We start from the raw sequence: 22302 nt of genomic DNA on the forward strand, positions 1-22302 counted from the left end.
CATGTTTAACATTTATAAAGAGAAGTGGCATTGAGAAAGGAATTCTTACAAAAGTATGTCAAATATGCTGCGAATGCTCTTCATCAACTTTTGTTGCTCACATAAATATCAATTTAATGTGTATCTAAATGCATATGTGGTAGGTCAACCAAAGCTTCTACCAGTTGTGAGTTTTCACAGTCCTATCAAATTATCATTATTAGAAGGGGTTGTCTCAAAGACAGCAGTCATCTGTTGCTTTCATCAATGGGGAATTCTCATCAAGAAATGTGTACATAACTCCAAAACTCGAGTGAAAGGAGAATGTCGTTTGTGTATGCACTTTGAAGTAAAATGGAATGTCTGTATCAACGTCTTTTCTTGAGTTGTAGAGCTCCGGAGTGAAAATGGCATTGGTTAGATTGTGCAACACTTAAAATGAAAATAAAATGCAGATGTGTTCCAAATTATACCTCAAAATGAATTTTGAATCGTTCCTTGGTGTTTTTAATTGGTGGAATTCTTCCTTGCAGGCTCGAATCAATGCCAGGCTCCAGCAGTACCGTGCCAAGGCGGAGCTGGCGCGCACCACCCGGCCGCAGGCCTGGGTTCCCAGGGAGAAGCTGCCGCGGCCGCTGACCAGCAGCGCTTCGGCCATTCGGAAACTCATGCGCAAGGCCGAGCTGATGGGAATCAGCACAGACATTTTCCCAGTGGATACTTCAGATACAAGTTCCAGTGTTGATGGAAGAAGAAAACATAAACAACCAGCTCTCACTGCTGACTTTGTGAATTATTACCTTGGTAAGGGTGAAAATAGCTTATTGTTCTCAATAAAAAGGTACCACTTTGCTGGATTGTGCTATGCTATTTCATTGGCTTTTTTATTTTCGTTGTATTTAATTGTTTATAGCAGATAAAGATGGATTATGACTTCATTTTAGGTCAGGTATATTATTGCTTGGAGTCTCTGTTTACACAAAAAGCTTTTTTTTTTTAAAGACACTTCAGAAAAGAATAAAATCTTTTACATATAAACAGGAGACTGAACTGTCTTTAAGAAGGGAGTAGGTAACTTCTGGTATAATATTTTTTCCTTAAATTCTCCTCCATTTCTATGTGGAATAGCATGACTTTTTGACTGTTTGCTGGATGGTGATCAAAATCCATTATTTAAACAGCTACGATGTTTATGCAGCAAAATACAAATATTAGGACTGTTCAGTCTACTCAGTGTGTGTATTAAACCTCTAGGCCATAGCTTTGTGTCTTAGTATTGTTACAGTTTTTTACTTTAGATTGCATCACTTTTTTTGGTGCATAAAACTTGAAAATGTATATTCAAGAGTAGGAAATAATGCCATTTTCTTTTAAATAGAGAGAAATATGCGCATGATTCAAATCCAGGAGAATATGGCTGAACAGAAAAACATCAAAGATAAGTTAGAAAATGAGCAAGAAAAGCTTCATGTGGAGTATAATAAGGTAAAGAAAAAGGGGTGATAGACCCTTGTACCATTTTAGTATTGCTGCTATTAACTTTGATAGAATTTTCCTTTCCATGGAAAAAATTCGGAGAAAAATGTAAGATGCAAACTATTGATCTTTTAAAAGTAATATTTAAACACTTATTTTTTCTTTTAAAAATATTCAGTAGTCTGTCTTCTCCCATACAAATAATACCAATTTCTAAGATGTGATATCTTGACTGGACCCAAGTTCTTTAACTGACCCTCCTGAGAGTTCCAGTAACAAATTGCACATGGATCTGTTTGAACCTGCATGATTCTCTGCTTGTAGCCCCACTTGATAACTGGCAATCTGTGATACTCAAGAGTGTTATTTATTTATTTATGTCAACTACAACGCCAGTTGGCCTTAGGTTTAATGACTTGACTAATTTTTCAGACAGAAGTAATCAGTATTCACACCTCCACAGTGTCCTCTGCATGCTTTTTAGGGTATAACAAATTTGATGCCCATAAATTATGGCTTTGCTTCCCTAAAATGTTGCTAATGTAATTTTTTATAAACTCATCATTATGATTAAAAAAAGAAATTTTTGCATTTTTACAAAATAATTATTTATTTTAATATTAAGTTATTTTGAAACAAAGATATAGTATACCTTTTGTGACATGCTGCAGTTCTTGCTGAATTCAACAGCCTATTAAGTTATAGTTAATGACTATATATTAATAGTTAATGACTTATATTAATTCCTAAACTGTTTGGTGTGTATTTTAAGTGAGAACATATGGAAAATGTAACAGCAGATCCTTGTGAACTGCTCAGGGATGATAAACGGAAACAAAATTGTGTCTGGGGATTTTAAACAAATTACAGTTACCTCCCATAATACACAACCTAACAGTTACTTCCAGAAGAAAGAGAAACCTTTTTTTTTTGCTTACAGCCTTTACTTTTAAATCTTCTCTTTCTGTGAGTGTGGCAAAAGAAAGTTTTGATTCGTTTATATGTTCTCTTGTTACAATATTGCTGCCTAAGTAGTGTGGACATCACATATAAGATATTCCTGTATTTTAGTTTTGCTTTCCATTTGATTTTATGAAATCTTATTTCCATGCTGAAATACTTCAGTACTTTACAAAACAAGTGGTTGCTCTGGATTCTTGTTTTACTTCTGTTAAATTAATGAATGGTTCTACTGATCTCAGTTATATTGATGTGAGTTTCATTGTTTTTCTAATTCCACAATAAATTAATGCACCCTTGGTAAGTAAGAGGCTGAGTAAATTTTATTTAAAAACACTTAATAGATTTTCATTCCTGTTGCCTATTTTTTTTTCCTTTAATTTTTCAGCTGTGTGAGTCCTTGGAAGAGCTACAAAATATGAATGGAAAACTGCGAAATGAAGGGCAAGGAATTTGGGCACTGCTGGGTAGAATCATTGGACAGGTTGGTTGGTTCCTTGCCCCCCTTAACAGAAAAAAACAGCAACAGCAGAACAGGTTTTCCAAGAATAGGGCTTTTAGTTTCTGCCACTTCTATGGCCAAATAAATTTATTTGGTTTGATCAGACCCAGGCTTTACTGAGGGGATAATGCTTCCTGATGGAAGTACCTAGACTTCTGCAAACCACCTACTAGGAACATGTAGCCTAATTCTGTTGTTGTAATAGTGTGCTTGTTTGCAAAATTCTTTCATTTGGTAAAAGTGATTGACCTGTCATTTGTGATGAACCTTAGCATGAAGCATGAGTTAATCCTACTGTTTTTGTCTCCAGTTGTCTTTATTTGCTGTAGGCTTCAAATAATAAGTTAACTCTTGATGGCTTTTATGAGATAAAAATCCTTTTAAGTGCAGTGTATATGTAATGATGTGTAACTAGGCAGAGGAAAATATTTTGATCAAATGAATAGAAATATCTAGGACAACAGAAGATATGGGTTACTTCCTTTTGACAGCAATTATCTTTGTTCCCATTGATACAGGAAAAAAGAGAAGTGAAGATTTTTGCAGTGTTTTCATATATATTTATGTCAGAGATATTAAATGTCAATAGACATTTTGGATTTGAGGGGGAGATTGCAATGATTTCCAGTTATGATTTAAGATTGAAGAAACTATTCACTCTGGAAATGCAGACATACAATTATTCACAATTTTAGTACACCCTTTGTTGCTGTTGAGTTTGTGCTGCTGTTCCAAAAACAAACCTTACACTTTCTTTATGCAGTAATAGTTCCTAAGATATGCAACCTTTTACTAGTTCCGTTTGTCTGCCTGCCTCTCCTACTTGCAAAGAAGAATTCTTGTATAACATATCTTTTAAACCAAGATTATTTTTCCTTCCTTTGAGTAAGTATTTGCAAATATAGTTCCTGATGCAAATGTTACTCAATTTGAAAAAAAAGGAAAGAAAAGCTGAGCAGAATTCATTTACACAGCTTGCATGACATTTTTTCCAGTTGGTTGAACAGATGCAGACCCATGGGGCTGCTGAGAAACGACTTTGATAGATGGTTGCTGTCTGAGAAGCCAGCACACTGCAGATAGTAGAAACCCAACAAGGGTCTCATCTGCTTTGTGAAGAGCTTGGTCCAATAAGATAATTTTTCTAATTAACCTGTCGAGCACCAGTGTAGCTGTGATGCTGGGGAAAATAAACTGCCTCAGTATTCTGCAACTTTCAGCAATCTGCCATTGCTTGTTTCCGCTTCCTAGAGAAATGCATCCTTGTCCATTCCTATATTGGAAGCTTGAAGAAAAATTTTAAAAGCTAGTCTTTCTGTATGTTTCTTACTGACTTGAAAACATGACTGTAAGACTACTTTATATTACAGAATCATAGTGGGATAAAATGTGTAGTCTGTAAAATAGTTAGCTAAGCAATCTCCTACTTGTTACGTGTCTTGTTCTTCGTGCATTGAGATGAGAGGAATATTCTTTAAAAGTGTCAAGACTCATGTGTATTGCATTTCTTCAAATCCAATAGAAATTGAACATACCAGCAATTCTACGGGCTCCTAAGGAAAGGAAACCGAGTAAAAAGGAAGGAGGAGCACAAAAGGCATCTACACTTCCGGCAGTACTTTATAGGCAAGTAATTAAATTTTGACAGCATAGATACATTATCTAGTAATTTATAGTTTCAGAGAAGTGTTCTGAGGAAATTGTTTACTTCAGTTTTTAATTAAAAAATGCTTTAAAGTTGTTGACACATTTTTACTTATTTTTGAAGGCTAAGTTGAATAGTAGTCAATTCTTCACCCTATCACACATGAGTGAAGTTTGGGTGTTTTTGCTAATTTGAAAGCAGTGTTTTAAGAACAAAACTGTCTCCTTGCATCTGAAGTAGAAGAGTCCTTTGTTTTTTTGATGTGAAAACTACCTGCACTTTGTTCTTTGAATGCAGTCATTTGAGTGGATGGTTTTGAGAACAGTGATGATGCTGTTCAGTCACGATTCCTGGATGCACAAAACACTTGTCCATGTAAGAATTCTCACTTTTTGCTTGTGCTAAATTTCCCTACTTCTATTTTTTTGTTAATTCCCAAGGTTATGAAATGTATTGACTTACTCTGTTGTAGCTTTTTTCCTCCTCCATAAGCTGTGAAGCTACTGACTGGGTTTTTATTAAATGTAATAGGATCCCAGACTGTGACTGTGCAAAATACACACACGTCATCTAGGTTCTTCTTTTCTCACCACAGCTGAGGAGTGACACGGTCTATTGCTTATCTAGAGAGCAGCAGCCAGACATCCAGCCACAGCAAGTAGTGTCTTGCCCAGCTAGAAGGCTAAGGGGAAGAGGATGATTTTTACACAAGCAAAAGTTAATTTTTGTGCTGCATGAGGTAGAAATCTTGAAAATGTGGCAGTGGGCTGAGGATTTGGCAATTTTGATGTACACAAATAATTGGAGTCATGCTTCACCAATTCTGTTTCATTCAAATGCACTCAGTTCCTCCCATGTTGTAGTACAATCAATGAACACCTATCTTTTCAAAATAAGTAAAATTTCAATTACACTAAAATAATAACAAAAAGGAAGTGTAATTTCTAATGAGTAACATTCCCCAGCATAGCAGCAGCACAGACCTGTTTCAAGGTGGTTACCTGCATAAGTGTGTGATTGATTATAAAGATTGGTACTAGCAGCGTAATTTTCTGTTTAAGCATGTGTTGTATTTTTTTTTCACTTGCCACTGGTACATTTTGCTGAAGTATTGAGTGATTACTAACTTATTAGAAGTCCTCAAAAATTTAATTGAAAGCCATTTTTTGCTAACTCTGACTAGTAGCCTTTTATGGTTTTACTGTACATAGCTCCTTAAAAAAACTCCTCCAAAATTTATCCAAAAAGTAATTATGCACTTAAATGATAAATTCAAATTGAAGTTGCCATGTGATTGTATTAAAAGTGGGGAATGTGCTGAGGTGTATAGTTATTTCTTTATGAGTATGTAATTACAATGTTTTTCTGCTGCGTGCATGAAAAGTTGTGGAATTTGCAAGAAGAACCATGATCAACACCTGCTGCTACTGTGTGACACTTGCAAACTTCATTATCATCTTGGTTGCCTGGATCCACCTCTTACAAGGATGCCAAGGAAGACCAAGAACAGTTACTGGTAAGAACACAGTTAATGTGCTGTCCTGTGCTGTCTCTGTACTGAAAGTAGGATGTAAATGTGAACACACTTGCAAATTCTGAGTGGATTACACATTGCTTTAATACTGTTTGAGCAGGTTTTTTTTATTTTTTCAGGTTATTAGCAGTGATGTTTCAAGGTTAAAAAAAAGAAATTATAAAGATTTTCTCATTATTAGCCACTGTGTAAAAATAGGCTATAGCTGTAATTTTCTTGGGTTTTGAATTCATCTATGATTTTATTACTGCAGTATAATAGCAGTAGAAAATTATAGGCTAATACTTTTGGGAAATGAAAGACTTGGTTTTCTGTTTATGGTAAGGCTCAGATAAGCAACTCTCTGTTGAGATCTTCAGGCAAATACTGGTAATATTTTTAAATAAACTTGTAAGTAGCTCTCTTTATTGCACTATGGGAAGTATTGTCTTTACTGCTGTCTTAGGACTCAAATGTACAATGATAGATGTTCATAACTGTACTTACTGCAGTTACAGTTCTATGAATTAAAGTTCTTTCATGCTTGTGGAGCAGAACAAAAGCTAAGTTGTGCAGTGGAGAAATGATAAGGTGGCAGAGGTTCTGATTTCCAAACTGTCATAAAATTAGCTTGCTCTGCTCTGTAGTGTTAGCAGTCTGCATGTTTAAACTCCTCTGAAATGTGATAAGCAAATTCAGAAACAGTTTGTAGCTGGCAAGAAGTTAGAGTACAGCATCTCGAGGAATCATTCATCACTTTGTCTGAATGTTAAGGTACAAAGTCAGAAAAGTACAAGAATTTCTTCTAAAACAGTAAAACTATTTTAACAGAAAAAGAGTAGTTTCTGTTTTTCTTCATATATCTCTAAATTTTCTGTTAAAGAACTTGCACAAAATATTTACTTCAGCCATCTTTTTGGCTAGTTTTGAAGATTGTGTGCAGAACAAGATGGCCAGTACATGAAATGGGAGGCCTCTCTTTTGTATATCTTATTGTTACAAAACCTGGATTTACCTCAGTAAATTTGCTTAGGAAATTAATAGAGATTTCATTTAAAAGATGAAAATTTCAGAAAGGTTTTCACCAACTAATACTTTCCTGAAGCTAATTTTCTTTTAATTATTTAATGTATTGTGTTGTTGGACTTTTGATCTCTTTAGTCAAATTTGCCAAGTAGTTATTTTATGTGGAAGCTTTTTTTATATTTTAAATTTTTAGATAGCTTCTTCATTTACACAGGAGATTTGATTTTTATTCTGCTTTTTAACAAAGTTGAAAAAGCTCACTAAAAGCTATCAGTCCAAAAGATGTAAGACTAATTCTCAGTAGGTGTTAAAGGAAGGATAGGTCAGGTTAGGTAGTAAAGCTCTTTCATTTCAAAGCTATAACTTAGCTTTGTTGTAAATTTCATGCTTCAGTTATATCTCAGATCACAAACTTGGCTTTTACTTCTAATTAGCTCAGGCATATTCTGGAGAGTGAGATGATAGCAGACAAATTGAGCTGCATTGATTGCATTCTTTTGATCATTGAACATTCCTTTATGTATTCTTTTCAGGATCAGTGGAGAGCACATAGAACAGACCCTTAATCCAAGTTTGAGTTCAGCAGGTTTTTCCTCCCCTGCTGTTTTGAATACAATTTTTATCTTTTGATTAAGATATGAAGGAAAGGACATATATTTTTTAGATGAGGGCCATGTATTTTCAGATATTTGTATAGGATGTAATAGGAACATAGCAGAAAAATAAAATTGGTGTAGTGGGAAATTCCGTGAAACACTAGGCAGGTTGAAAGACTTTATTTAAATAAAGAGTGGTTAAAAACATTGAGTTTAGTTCTTTTTTAAAATAGTAATCAAGAATCAATTGTTTCTTTGTATTTTCCTTTCTGTTCCATTATCACTGCTAATAATTTACCCAGAATAGCTAACTTGAGCCCTTGCAAAAGTTTTTATGATTACAGTCATGTACTTTACCAATTTATGTTTATTTAAACAACGAGTATTCTATCAGCTTCACCTTTTATATTGTGTATGAGAATGTCAGGTAATACAGGTTATGTGTGTGATGTTACATAGACTAATTTGTAGTTATACTTTTTATCTATTTCATGCTCAGCATTTAATAGTTTAAATTGCAGTTTACCAAAAAGGGTTTTGAAATTGTTAAATTAAATCCAATACTATATGTTTATAGTAAGAGAAAAAACTTAAACATATTGTATATTTAAAAGCTAATTTGTTGAAGAAAGCACAAATTATATTTTGTTATCTCAGTGTTAAATTTAAAATGAGTTAACAGTTTTAGTCTTAGTGAAATCATAGTAAGAATTTAGACCTGGTGAGCACCAGTGTTTCAATGGCTTACTAGTTTAACTGGTTTGAAACACTTAACACTAAGAATTTTTCGTGTTCGGAGGCGTAACAGTTTTCTTCAAGGTAACAGTTATAACTTCTTGCACTAGTTCATCCCATAGTAAGTTCAAAGCCTGTCCTCATTTCAGATGGATTTGAGATGAAGAACATAGAAACTATTTCATATAATAGTACATTAAAGTATTAATTTATGCCTGTTTTGATGCTGTGCTTTCAAAGTAGAATCATAGAATATCCTGAGTTGGAAGAATTGAGTCCAATTCCTAGATCAGATTTTTTAACCATACAATGAAAGGCTGTGGTTTCCTTCCATTTAAAAATTTGCAATTTTCAGTTTCTTAGAAATTCCATTTCTTAAACAATTGAATATTTTTTTTTGATTAGCATGTTATCATAATGCTAAGTCTTATCATTCTTGCTGACAACTAGTGTGTTTTTATACTCCTGGCCATTCTGGATGTATTTTCCTGGTAGAGAATGATCTTAACTGGTACTAAAGCAATGCACAAGTGTTGGCAGACAATATAATGAATCAAAATCTAATTGTAAAATACTTGGCAGCTACTAACAAGGATTAGCTTCTTCTATTGGAATGAGATTGCTGAAAAAAAAGTGATAACTTCTGGTAGCATATGAAATAGTGGGGACTGAGATGGACAAAACAAGGACTAATGGTTGTATTAAGGTTGGTTACTTTTATTTTTGCTCTAGAAGGCCAAGTTATTTTAGTGGTGACTGCTGTGGGGAATATTGGCCACAGGACAGAATGAGCTGTAGAGTTCCTGACCAGTAGTTCCATGAACACTCAGGCAGTATCTGGACATTCATTCATATTCCTGACTTCATTCATTCAGTACTGATCCAGCACCTCTTCATCCTGAGTCACTGGATAATGATATAAAATTATTAACTCGTATAAAGTTAATAATTTTATATGATAATTTTTTTACATTTTACATGCATTTAATATAATATACATTTTTACATGCATTTAATGTAATGTACATTTTTATGTATTGTCACTTGTCCTAATTGAAGGATGTTTAGGTTGCTGCAAATGGCAAATTTTCCTTTTTTTTTTAAACTCTGTAACTTTACACTCTGTAAGGTGCTCTTTGAAGCTTTTTGATAACTGTATTAGGTTCATATAAACTGCTTTTATCTCCAGAATAAAAGGAGCCCTATCTTTTTTCCACCTCCACTACATCATTTACATGTGTAATTAATAGAGCCTAGGTGTCATCTTGAAGCTGTGGTCCATGTTTCTTGAGTTCAAAGTGACTTAATTCTTTGTAAACATTGTGAGAGGTGATTGGTCAGAGAGCGTGTCTGGGAGACCAGTGTCTTCCTTTTGAAAAAAAGCCCTGCTTGTTTTCGTTTTTAAACACAAGGACAGAATTGTTTTCTGGAAGCACTGTAGTGGTATTTGCTAAGCAATTTGAATACACTCTTTCCCAACTCACTGCTACTGAGTTAAGATGTTTGTGAAGTGGGAAGTTATCTCTGATTCTTATACCAAGTTAGATTGAAGACACAACAAAATCACCCAATTTCTTTTTTCTTCTGTAGGTTGTTAGTGTTTAATCATAGTTTCTGTATGATTAAGAGATTTCAAATCAGTACTAAGAGTTCTTGATGGAACAAACTTCCTGTAATTTTAGCAGTAGGTACATTTTAGAAGTAGGCATATTATTGCCTGCTCCTGATTTTCCCTGTGGGTCTAGATTAGGCAAGTCTAGACTAAAAGCAAAACAAAACCTGGGTACTGAAAGTTCAATCTTTGGCACCATTTCTCCTGCTGTTTTGTTTATGCTGCATAGCAATGCTTGCTAATTTGGAGGTAGGCAAAGATTGTTGCAGTAGTTCTAAAGGTGACCTGCTGTGACAGGTTCTCTGTTCACTGCTTGTCCTTGAAGAGCTGAAAGTAAGTGAGCATGACTGTGGCACAGCCAAAAAGAAGTCATGTGGCTGTTTTCTATTACTATATTGGGATTAAACAGCAGAATGGGAAGAGTACTTTAAGTTCAAGAACCGTGTTGAAATAAACTATAAGAAGAGCTGAAAAGAGATTGTTTCCAAGTCAGAGGAGTGTGTATCTGTAATAGCATTTCTGTGGCTCTGTGGGAGCTAACAGACAAACTGCTCTGTCTGTTTTGTAATAGGGATGATGAGACACGGTTGACTATAACAGTAGAGCCTGTTCTGGTAAATCAAGAGGTTGCTTGTAAGTTCATGTTTATAACTCCTTTCCCCCTTTACCTTTGATATAGTTGTTATATGAAGTTTTGTTATGTGATTCACACAACACCCTCACTTCCATCATAGTATGATTTTGCTTTTCTTTTCTAGATCTAGGCTTTTTGTAATTTTGATTGCTTTTCATTTTTGACTGCTTTCACACTTGCACAACCTGTTTCAGAGCAAGCTTGTTCATAAAAACAGAATTTAGGTAACTTGAATGCAGTACCTCATCTTTTGGTCAAGATGTTTCATGTCTTCCTCAGTCACATAAAAGTTACAATGCTTCACATATATATTTAAATAGGATAATAGTGAAACTTCAGGATTTTAGTGATCTGCATGGGTATTTTTTGTAAAACTGTCTGAACCTAGGTTCAGAAAAATGGTGTCTTTCCCTTGTAATAACAGAGATAAAGAAGGGCAGTTGTTTAAATCATACAGGCAGAGTGGTAGATCCAAGAAACTGGATTCCCCACTCCAAACACTGTTGTAAAACCCTATGACTATTTGTTTCTCCTATAACAGTGTCATTTTAATGTAGCTCTTAAGTTATGGAGGCTTTTCTATAATTTATACATGGGACATATTTTTGCCAAAATAAATGCTTTTTAAGAACAGCTCATAGAATTTTTGAACATTTTCATAGATATTGATTACGATTGCATAAGCAGATCATAGTAATTATTTTCAATTGAGCTTTCCAGTACATAAATTAATCACATGACTGATGCTGCAGTGTTATGGAGGGCCATGCTCTCTGATGCTTACTAACTAGAAATTCACCTTAAAGCTGTGGGTTGGACAGGTTTAAGAACAATGCATCCATCTTATGGAAATAAAGAAACTCAAAGTAACTTCTAGCTAAGCAGGCATGAAAGATTTGGAGAGAATATTGTTACTTAAAGCTTCACTCTCCTTCATCATTGGAATGCCTTTCTCCATAAAATCTTAAAGTGATAGGAGTTTGGTTTATGTGCCCTTATTTACTTGAGTGCATGTGGTGGCATATTTGTGTGTGTATATTCACACAAATTTTGTAAACATATAACTGTAAAAAGTGGCATTGTGAAAGCTATTGTCCCTTATATTTTTCTATATTCTAGTGTCTTAAGGCCTAGAGGTGTTAACAAGTACTGTCTGTGTAGCAAACTGAGGCTTGTAAAGAGGAGTGTGCTCATTTTATCAAGCAAAGAGAACAAAACTCCAAGTAAGCTACTCCCTTTTCTCCCACCCCTCCTGATAATGGAGGAGCAATGGGGAGAGATTTACTAAAGCAAATAATAACCATGGCAGTATTAAATGCAAAAGGTGTATGAGAGAGAGAGAGAGGGTTTTTCACACAAAAGGGTATTCACCTGTGGGAGCAAAAATAATGTTTCCCAAAAATAGTGCTGCTGAACAAAGGCTTTAGGCTGAGAAGAGCCCTTGCAGCTTAGCCTTCCCCTGCCCCAGTGTGAAGAAAGGAGCAAGGAGCTAGGCTGAAACTCAGAAGCCAGATCCCTGGCATTGTGCTTCCCATTGGTTTTCCCAGAGCGCTGTGCTCGGCTGTGTTTGGCAGCGTTTCCCCAGCTTGACTCAGTCCCACGCGCCCGGCACTGGCACCACTGGCACTGCCAGCTCTGGCTGGGTTTTTGGGCTCTGTCTGGCTGTTTCTGCAGCATCAGCTCAGGTGAGGGTTTGGGATGCAAAGGGGACCAGCAATGGTGGAGAGAGGGCTGGGGCCAGCTCATGCCAGCACCTTCTCTCTGGAGAGATCCAAGCAAGATGGCAAATTTTCACTTTTTGGTGCTCGGCTCTTGCTGCCGAACCCACGCCCCCAGTGATGATGTGCATGGTGTGGAATTAAACAGTGCTGAAAACTCCATCCCCCTTTTCTCTGTAACCAGAGCAAGGAGGAAGAATACAGGACTGTATTTTTGTATGCTGGCCCCAGACTGTTTGAAAAGGATATAAACTGTGTTCCTTTGGCTTTTCATAAAAGCTTTGGCTTTTCATAAATACTCCATGCTTACATGAGAGGGGGGAGAAACTGTTACCTTTCCTGCAATCTACCCTGTTCTTCTGCTTTTCTAGACCAGCAAATATTTCAAGTACTTTCATGTGTCTTATTCACCCTGTATTAAGTTCTTCTGAGATAAGAGGTGATGAATGTTTTTAACTTTACAACGTAGTCACAATTATCTAAAATTTACGTATGGAAAAGTTAAAGGAGAAAGTTCTTGAGTTAGTCAGATTGCACTGATCTGTTACCCAGTCCATGACTAGATTCATTCTATTCTGACTTGATAGCCACTGGTCTGTGTAGCAAACCATGGTGACTCCTGGTGTCTTTTGGTGTAGCTAGGAGAGATCTGCTTGGATTATTTTGATGAACTAGAAAACCTGGAAGATTGATGGACATGATATTGTGTTAGCCCTCACTGAAGTTCACAGAACTATTCCTGTTGAATGTGTAAATTGCAACAAATAGACTCAAACACAACATGTGTATCTGACTTTGTGCTTTTGTTTATACAGGATGGATATGCCTTCTTGTTGCAAATGTGTATTAAAATTTAAATTCAAATAATTAAATACATGGGGTTTTTGTTTTGTCTCCTTCCAAAGCAAATTTGCTTTATCATTTAGATAATTTTAATGTGCTAATCCCTGTTAATGCCAATTAATAGCACAACATTATGTTGATTTTTTTTGGTTGGTATTATTAAAAAAAATGTTTGATAGGAGAACAGTGGTGAATTGGGCTTTATTTGAATGGACTTGTAGTTTTTTGAATTGGAAGTGTAGTGTGAGAAGTAATTAAAACTGGCTCTTCCAGTGAGTGTAATGTTTATGTTTTCATTACCATACTTTTACTGAACATCCTCATTTATGACTTGCATAAAATGATTTTTTGCAAATAAAACCAAATCCTGATGAATTCCTATCTTGTTAATAGAATTACTTTGGCATCTCTTAATTTTTGAAGTTCTGATGGTGATTTTGTATTTTTTTCAGAAACTCAGTAGGCTTTTTTTTTCAATTTAGTCTTCCAAGTTTGTTAATACATTTCTCTACCTTCTTTATTTGTAATTTTCTCCTAACTATTTTTTTCAGATTTAAAACCCACTCCCTTAGGAAATGCATATTAAAATTTATTTTTGTAACAAACATGTCCTCCAAATCCCTGCCACTAAAGCATGCTCTCATTGGAATAAATTGAGCAGCATGTCATTGTAAAGATTAACAACCTGGTCTAGTGGAGGGTGCCCCTGCCCATGGCAGTGGGGTGGGAACTAGATGATCTTTAAGATCTCTTCCAATCCAAACCACTGTATAATTCTATAATTAAACTGCAGCAGCAGCTACAGTAATTAATAGATTAGAGATCAGTGGGCAGCTTTAAAAATGAAGATGTGGTAGAATGAAAATAATGAAATAGGGGGCATTTTTCTTGAAGATTAATTCCTACTTTCAGAATCTTGGTTTTCAAAGTTAAGTACAGTCAGGAAAATAAGAACCTCTTACTTGTGTTTTGCTTGGTTGCTTAAAATGTACATTTTAGATGTCCATTTGATTTTGACTTTTGACTTTTGAATTTATCTTAAATACAAACACTTCAATATGTTTCTTCTTCTGCTCTTGTGACTGCAGTCTTAAAATCTTCCACTTTGCAGGCAATGCTCAGAGTGTGACCAGGCAGGTAGCAGCGATATGGAGGCTGATATTGCCATGGAAACCTTACCAGATGGGACCAAAAGATCAAGGAGGCAAATTAAGGAACCGGTGAAATTTGTTCCTCAGGATGTGCCAACAGAACCGAAGAAAATTCCAATCAGAAACACGGTAAATGATGGTGGCGGTGATGTGTTGAGGCTCGTACTCATAATAATATTGTTTCACATGACCTACACCGTGGACATTTTGAATTGAGGGATTTCAATTAGATTGATGTTCTCTTTTTGTTATGTATTCCATTTTCTCATTTTAGTGCTTTTTTAGCTGTGGTAAATATTGTTTTGCTAAAATAGAAAGCTGGGAAACACGGTACTTAACTGAAGAGCTGTACAAGCTTAAGAAAAAATTCAGTTTGCACTTAAACTTAGCTTTAATAGCTGTTCTTCACTGTAGTAGTAAGGATACTTGTTAGGGTAGATTTAAATATATTGAATTATAGCTGTAAAATAATTGGTAATTTCCTTATCTACAGGCAGCCTGCTGATTGACTGCACATTTTATGACTGTCACAAAACCCTGTTATTTCAGTTTGTTTGGCTTCCTAGTCTTACTAGGCAATGTATATTTTGTTAAACTTTCATGGTGGATAGAATTTTGAGAAGACAAGCAAAACCTCTTGCTTCCTGTACTGATGAAATATTTAGCATCTTTCCTTCCTTTGAAAGCAGTACTTTATTATTAATCACTGTACACTTTTCCTTAACTTTTGTTCTCCTACTTGTTCAGAAAACAAAGCTTTTCATGTGTGATGTGTCATACCACCTATAAAAAGAGCATAAAAATATCAAAGGGCATTTAGTTCCAGGTTATGGGATGAGCAGTGTTCCCATATCTCTTCAGACATAAGTGGTTCATCTTCCAGTATATTTCTTAATATCAGGAAATATTGCAACCTCTCATGTTAGAGTTAGATAAACTTCATCTTTCATGCAGCACAACTTTATTTTCTTCATAAAACTTTTTAGACATTTTATGATTATACTAGCAGATACCTTACTTAATGTACACTGATAGTATTAAGCAAGTATTTTCCTGACCCAATCTTAAATGCTTGTTTTAATTTTGGGCCACAGCTTTGATTTACCTAATGGCTTCTCTTTCCTTGTCTGTTACTCAGAACTTCAGGAATGACTCAAGCCAAGCTGATTAATTTAACTCAGACTGTTAGGAGTGTGAGTAATCGAAAATTAAATTTTGATAAACTTCTTTATTTTCCTCATTGAGAGAAAGTACCCTTCCTCCTTATGCATAAGAGCTCATAGAATCTTACAGCTGCCTGGGTAGGTTGAACTTAGCGTTGTTATGCATATGTTCACACAGAAAGAAGATTTGCCTGGTGTTCTGCTTACTGAACCCTTTGTATCTCAAATCCCATTTTTCTACTTCCTTTCCCTTCTCTTTTTTTATACCTAATGTAGTGTTCTTAGGGTGTGGAGAATCATGATTCTAGGACTAAAGAGAACTAAAATTATTGCAGGAAAGACGTTCATAGTTGTAATAAAAAAAGGAATAATATAAGGCATTGTTCAGAAATCCATAGGAATACAAGATTGATTTGTTCTAAAGCCCATGTAATAACTGCCAAAGTTCTTCTGTGCAAAATGGAAACAAGTCTGATTGCTCTGAAGTGTTCCCCTCATGCTGTGGTGATTTGGTGCTTCATGTGTTACATAATATATCTACACACATTGTAGTACGTAATAAAGAGATTAATTGACTTTCAGTGGCATACTGTGTTGTCACTGTATGGTGTTGCACTCTGGAAAAATACTGCTATCAGTCTAAGAAAGATTTTGTTCCTCTGCTTGAATTTTTGGTCTTTGTTTCAGTTCTCTCCAGTTCTCTGCTTTCCTTCAACACACAGTTTGCAAGATAACATCTTTGCTGCCCTGTGAGCAGGGCTTCTCTGTAAAAGAGAAACACTGACCACTGACTGTTCCCCCCTCTAGTGATTGGCCCCCTTTTGGGTAACTCCCCCATTTTATATGCTGAGCATGATGTTCTGTGGTGTAGAATATCCCTTTGGTCAGTTCAGTCAGGCTGTCATGGCTCTGTTCCCTTCCAGCTTTTTGTGCAGCTCCTCCCTGGCAGAGCATGAGACACCGAAAAGTCCTTGATTTGAGGTATACATGATTTAGCAACAGCCAGAACATCCATGTGTTATCAGCATTATTTTGTTGGCATTGCTGATACCAGGTTAGCTCAGCTGGTCAGAGCATGGTGCTAATAATGCAAAGCTTGTGGTTTTGAGCCCTGTATGGGCCATTCACTTAACAGCTGGGCTTGTATGATCCCTATGGATCCCTTCCAACGTAGAATATTCTGTGATTCTCATACTAATCCAAATCCCAGAGTGCTATACCAGCTACTAATAAGAAAATTAACTCTATCCCAGCCAAAACCAGACCATCTGGCCTGACACCTGTAACACTAGTGTTCACAGCTTCTACATGACATTGGAGACTCAGTTTCCTTTTGTAATTTGGAAGTGTGAGAGGACTAAGACTGAAGCAGGTTATTCAGAGTCAGGACAGTGCTTCTCCCTTGTACATTTCTCTACATTAATTGTGTGCCAGAACAGTATTTTGTATCCTAATGCTAGATAAGCTTTTTAAAGAACCCCGTGAGTGCTGTATGTATTTCTATCTCTTACCTTTCAAATATTTCACAGTATATTTGTATAGACTCATAGATTCACAGAATGCTCTGAGTTGGAAGAGGCTCACAAGGATCACTGAAGTTCAGCTCCTGGCCCTGCATGGGTCAGCTCCAAGAACCATACCATGTGCCTGAGAGTGTTGTCCAAACACTTCCTGAACTCTGTCGGGCTTGGTGCTGTGACCACTTCCCTGGGGAGCTGTGCCAGAGCCCAGCCACCCTCTGGGTGAAAAGCCTTTTCCTAATGTCCAACCTAAACTTCCCCTGACCCAATTTTAGGCCATTCCCTTGAATCTTGTCACTGGTCACCAGAGAGAAAAGATCACTGCCTGCCTCTCCTGTTCCCCATGTGAGGAAGCTGGAGACTTCAATGAGGTCTCCCCTCAGTCTCCTCTTCTCCAGGCTGAACATGCCACTCCTTTGATGTCCTCCCCTCTAGGCATTTTGCCATCTTTGTAGTCCTCCTTTGAACTTTTTCTGATGGCTGTAATAGCTTTATCTTTTTTATGTTATGGTGCCCAAAACTTCACACAGCACTTGAGGTGAGGCTGCCCCAGCTCAGAGCAGAGCAGGACAATCCCCTCCCTTGCCCAGCTGGCCATGCTGTGCCTGATGTCCCCCAGGACACAGGTGGCCCTCCTGGCTGCCAGGGCACTGCCAGCTCATGTTCAACTTGCCATTGACCAGGACCCCAGGTCCCTTTCTGTGGCACTGCTCTCCAGCCTCTCATTCCCCAGTTTGTCCATACATTGAGGGTTGCCTTGTTCCAGGTGCAGATTCTGGCCCTTGCCCTTGTTAAGCTTGATACAGTTGTCAATTGCCCAGATCTCTCATTTAGGACCCTCTGCAGGTCTCTCTGATTTTGAGGGAGTCAGCAGCTCCTCCCAATTTCGTTTAATTGGCAAGCCTGCTTAGTATATCTTCAAGTCCCATGTCCAAGTGGTTTTTGAAGATGCAGAGAAGAATTGGGCCTAATATGGAGTGCTGCAGAACCCCCCTAGTAAGAGGTCACCAGTCTGATGTCACCCCATTCACTATAACCTAAGGAAATCAAGTTTGACAAGATGAACTTTCCCCTCATTAAGCTATGATGGTTCTGATTGATGACTTTGTTGTCCTTTGAGAGTTTCTCAGTATCTCCCAGACAAATCTTCTCCATAATTTTACCAGTCATTGAAGTGAGACCGACAGGCCTGTAGTTTCCAGGGTCCTCCTTGCCCTTAAAGACTGGGATATTTGCCAGCTTCCAGTCAACTGGGACCCCTTGGATTCCCAGGACCACTCAAAAATCATCAAAAGAAGTTTTGTAATGACATCAGACAGTTAAGTATTCTCTAATAAGGCCCCATCAGGCCCCATAGACTTCCAGGGATCCAGGTGGAGCAGTGAATCCCACACAAATTCTGGGCTGACTGGGAATTTAGCATTCTCACAACCATGGTCTTCAGCTGAGGGCACTGGGACCCCCTTAGTCTGTTCTTGCTGTTGAAGACAGAGGCAAAAAAGCATTAAACCTCTCTGCCTTGTCTGTGTTTCTCTTTGTGGGAAGACAGAGAGAAAGCCCAGCCATTTGCACTCCATTGTTTTGGAGACGGTAGCTATCATATTGTGCATTAAAATGTAACTTAAGTTTACAAGACCTTTCTGATTTTGAACTTCCCTAGACCATGTAAGTGAATATATAAGGGTAAATTTAAACATACCATACTTTTACTCTGTACATGACAAATGAATGTAAATAAACAAGACATTAGGCTTTATACTTAATTCTTTTGTATAACAGCTGCATTTGCAGACAGAATTTAATGAATTGTTTATGCTTTATACATTTCAAGCCATATGTAGAGACCTCTTAAAGATTTTTTGCATTTCAGTGCATAGCTTTTAAAGCCAGGTTTATTTAAAATCGTTATAATTTTGTCTTTATCATTCCAATTTCACACTTTTATAAGCATCACAAATCATTATTTCTGCTGCTAAATAATTTCACAAAAATTAATAGCTAATGATTAGCTAAGGTAATAGAAATCAATAGCTAATTGCATAAATCAGATATCTATTAACACCTTCCTTATATTTCTTATAAATCTGAATATGTTTTTTAACATTTGCTTTTCTTAGCTGTACCATTTCTTTCACTTTTTTTTCTTCATAAAGATTATAGAATAGATTGTTTCTTTGGAAAATAAAGAGATGCAAATAGCATTTCTCAGGAGTAAATTGAGAGATTAATGGTTTTACTCTACTCAACTATGTATGTACAGATTTTCAAAGTCTATTTGAGGTAATCTATATTATAAAAACACAGCTTTTAAAAATCTCTCAACTTCATTTGCTATCCTGGAATAAAAAAGAATACACAAATTATTTTTTATCAAACATGTCATTGCTAAAGTAGTTTTGTTAGCCTGATGTCTTACTTTTGCAAAATAAGGGTTTTCCCTCCGTCCTTTTGAAAAAATGAACTTAAGTATATTTTTAAAGATTTCATAACCCATGCTTTCCCTACAATGTATGCTGTTGTCTGGAGGTATGATGCAGTTCCTGTATTTCACATACATACAACATCTTCTAAAGCAATTTTGTGCTGCTGGGGCTGGCTGTGTGCTCTAAGAGTGGAAGGGATACTTGGTGTATCCTTGGAAGTAGTGTTTGTGTTGTTGAATATTCCATCTTCCAATAAATGCTGTCATGTCCTGGTACTCTTAATGAGCATATTAGAGGGTTTTTTGTGTGGCTTGTTTTTGTGAAAATTCCATTTTTTATTCCTTTTTATTGAGAAGCAGCTGTCTACCCAGTGTTATGAAGGTGAAATAAAAGAATTTTGTGAACTTAATTGTTGAAGCCTGTAAATGAAGTATTCTGATGCTCTGATACCAAACTTACTTTTGCTGTTTGAAACCTGAAAATCTTTTTCCTATAATTGCCTTGTATATAATCCAGAGAATGACACAGTAGTTTTTCTGTTTAACAGTAAAAAATCTATGTTAGTTATGATTTTGACATGTAGAATTTAAATCAATTGCTGTCAACTGAACAGAAATGCTCTAGAAAAAAAAATTGGTATTCAGTCAACGTAAAGTTTTCAGTACAATGAACGTTGTAAAATAACTTTATTTTCTTTATCAATTAATAGAAAAGCTCATCTGAGTCTATGGCACCATAATGTCACAAATGTATAAACTAATTATTTCAGCTTACCAAATACATGGATACATGATAATATAGGATTCTCTTTCGGCTTCAGGTCAAATTCAGAACAGAGTGAAGTAAGATCTAGCTCTTCCACATTGCTTGAAGCAAATGGAGTGTATCAGTTTTACTTTTTTTCCCCCTTCTGTGTTTTGTTTTGTTTTGAGTTTGGGGATTGTTTTAGTTGGTTGGTTTGATTTTTAAGAAAGCAAGAAGAAAAAAAAGACCTGCAGATGAAAGATCACTTGCTCTTCATGGAGAAATGAACATGTTCCAAATGGTATTCCAATGGTGTCAGTATTTACCGGTATCTCTGTAAATAAATAAAGTGGCAGTGTACCTGCCACTTCTGCAAATAAGTACTTGTAAGTTGAGTTTTCCAGGAAAGAATCACTTGTTTTAGCAACACCTGAAAACAGCTTTTCTGGCCTTCTTGTCTTTCTGCTTCTGTTTCAGTTCTCTAAACACGTGCTTTGGAGAAAAATAGTGTTAAAAAGGATAGAAGTCAATCCTGCTCTTTCTCAAATTTTGTCACTTGTTTAAGCCTGAGAAACAGTAGTTACAAATTATTTGATAGACTTGGTGATAATTTTGCTTGACAGCAGGAATGTTGCGAAATTTTTGATTTTCTAGGAAAAAAGTTCTCAAGACAATGGAAACAAAAAAAAATAGAGAAAAATTGTAATTCTATGTAATTAAGCTTCATGGTTGACTTGTTTCTTTTTATAATCATATTTTGATTAACTCCTGTTTCTTTTCATCTGACAGTTCCTTTTTATTACTGTCATTTTCCTGGAAAATTTAATAATTATTTCAGAGATATTTTTTGAATAGTAGTGATATATACCATTTAAGATACTCACTTTGATCTGTATTGAACAAGTGTGCCATCTGGTGTCTACATGGCAGTCCTTACCTCTCTTTGAAATTGTTTTATTTCTATGGGGTGCCATCAGTTGAACATTTCTTCTGCCTTTTAACAAAGAAAAGGGAGTCAAAAAGAATTTTTTCTGCAACTGGATTCATCATAACCTTTTCATTAGCAAAGGAAGTTTGTAATTTCTAATTTTTTGTAAGGAGTGGATGACGTCATGAACTAAAAATTGCTATCTTGGCAAAATGGTCATGGTTAATGTGTAACAGGATAGAGAACATATTATCTGTGCAGTTTCTACCTGTGTGGCTTTTTTCACAGGCTTTTGTGGTTTGTTTTATGCATGCTATTGATAGTGCACTGATTTCATTAAGTCACTTTTTTGGTATAGTGAAAGTTTCCCCACTTCTCTTTTCTGAGAGTGATCTGTTTGGCTTCTGTTTCATATCAGAGTTATCCTCTGTTCTGTAGTGATGTAATTCCCTGCATTGACCTCTTTGTTTGGAATGATTTTATAGCATTCTAATGTTTACTGATTTTTTTTTTGTTGGTTTTTTGTTTGTTTGTTTGTTTTTTGTTTTTTGGGGGGTATTTTTGGGGTTTTTTTGTTTTTTTTTTTTTTTTGTCTCTGGATTATCCTTAGCAATACATGATAAAGGCTGCAGAAGTGAGATAGTTGAGGTTTGGAGGTTTTTGATATGTGTTATATCTATCTATGAACTATAGTTTGATAAAAGGTAAAAAAACAAACTGTGGAAGTATATAATTAATGTTAGTGTGACAGCTACAACTTGACATAAGATAGAAATGAAAATGTCTGAAGAATTTAGATAGGATCCAGAATTAAACTGTGGGTGTAATCTTGTACTGATCCTCTTTGCTGTGCTTGTCAGCATGTGTAAACGACAGCTGTGTGTCTTTTTCAAGTAGTCACTGTAGCCATAGGTCTGGCAGGGAAATATAAGTCAATATGTGCTGTTGTTTCTGACAAGAAATGTGACGTTTATAGATCTCCAAAAATCAAAGCACCTAAACTCTTCACATTTTGCCCTCTTAAAATTATAACACACACAAAACAACTCCTGCAGACTTTCTACAGAGTAAAGAAATTACTGTAGTACCAATAGTTTTGAAAGTCAGATGTATCTTAAATATCATTGTAGTCCA

The 22302-nt window shown here is 36.0% G+C and overlaps 1 protein-coding gene across 4 annotated transcripts in view; it reads left to right on the forward strand.

Annotated features, from left to right (window-relative positions):
- The window catches only part of PHF14 (PHD finger protein 14), a 163400-nt gene that overhangs the window by 39120 nt on the left and 101978 nt on the right, over positions 1-22302 (forward strand). For all 4 annotated transcript variants that reach the window (XM_066553910.1, XM_066553918.1, XM_066553928.1 and 1 more), the window contains 6 exons: positions 513-783; positions 1358-1464; positions 2804-2899; positions 4440-4543; positions 5947-6078; positions 14351-14519. In XM_066553910.1, the coding sequence (XP_066410007.1) occupies positions 513-783; positions 1358-1464; positions 2804-2899; positions 4440-4543; positions 5947-6078; positions 14351-14519 (879 nt within the window). The remainder of the gene's footprint in view (positions 1-512; positions 784-1357; positions 1465-2803; positions 2900-4439; positions 4544-5946; positions 6079-14350; positions 14520-22302) is intronic.

The sequence above is a fragment of the Molothrus aeneus genome, chromosome 1 (genome assembly GCF_037042795.1).
Source record: "Molothrus aeneus isolate 106 chromosome 1, BPBGC_Maene_1.0, whole genome shotgun sequence".
NCBI lineage: Eukaryota > Metazoa > Chordata > Aves > Passeriformes > Icteridae > Molothrus > Molothrus aeneus.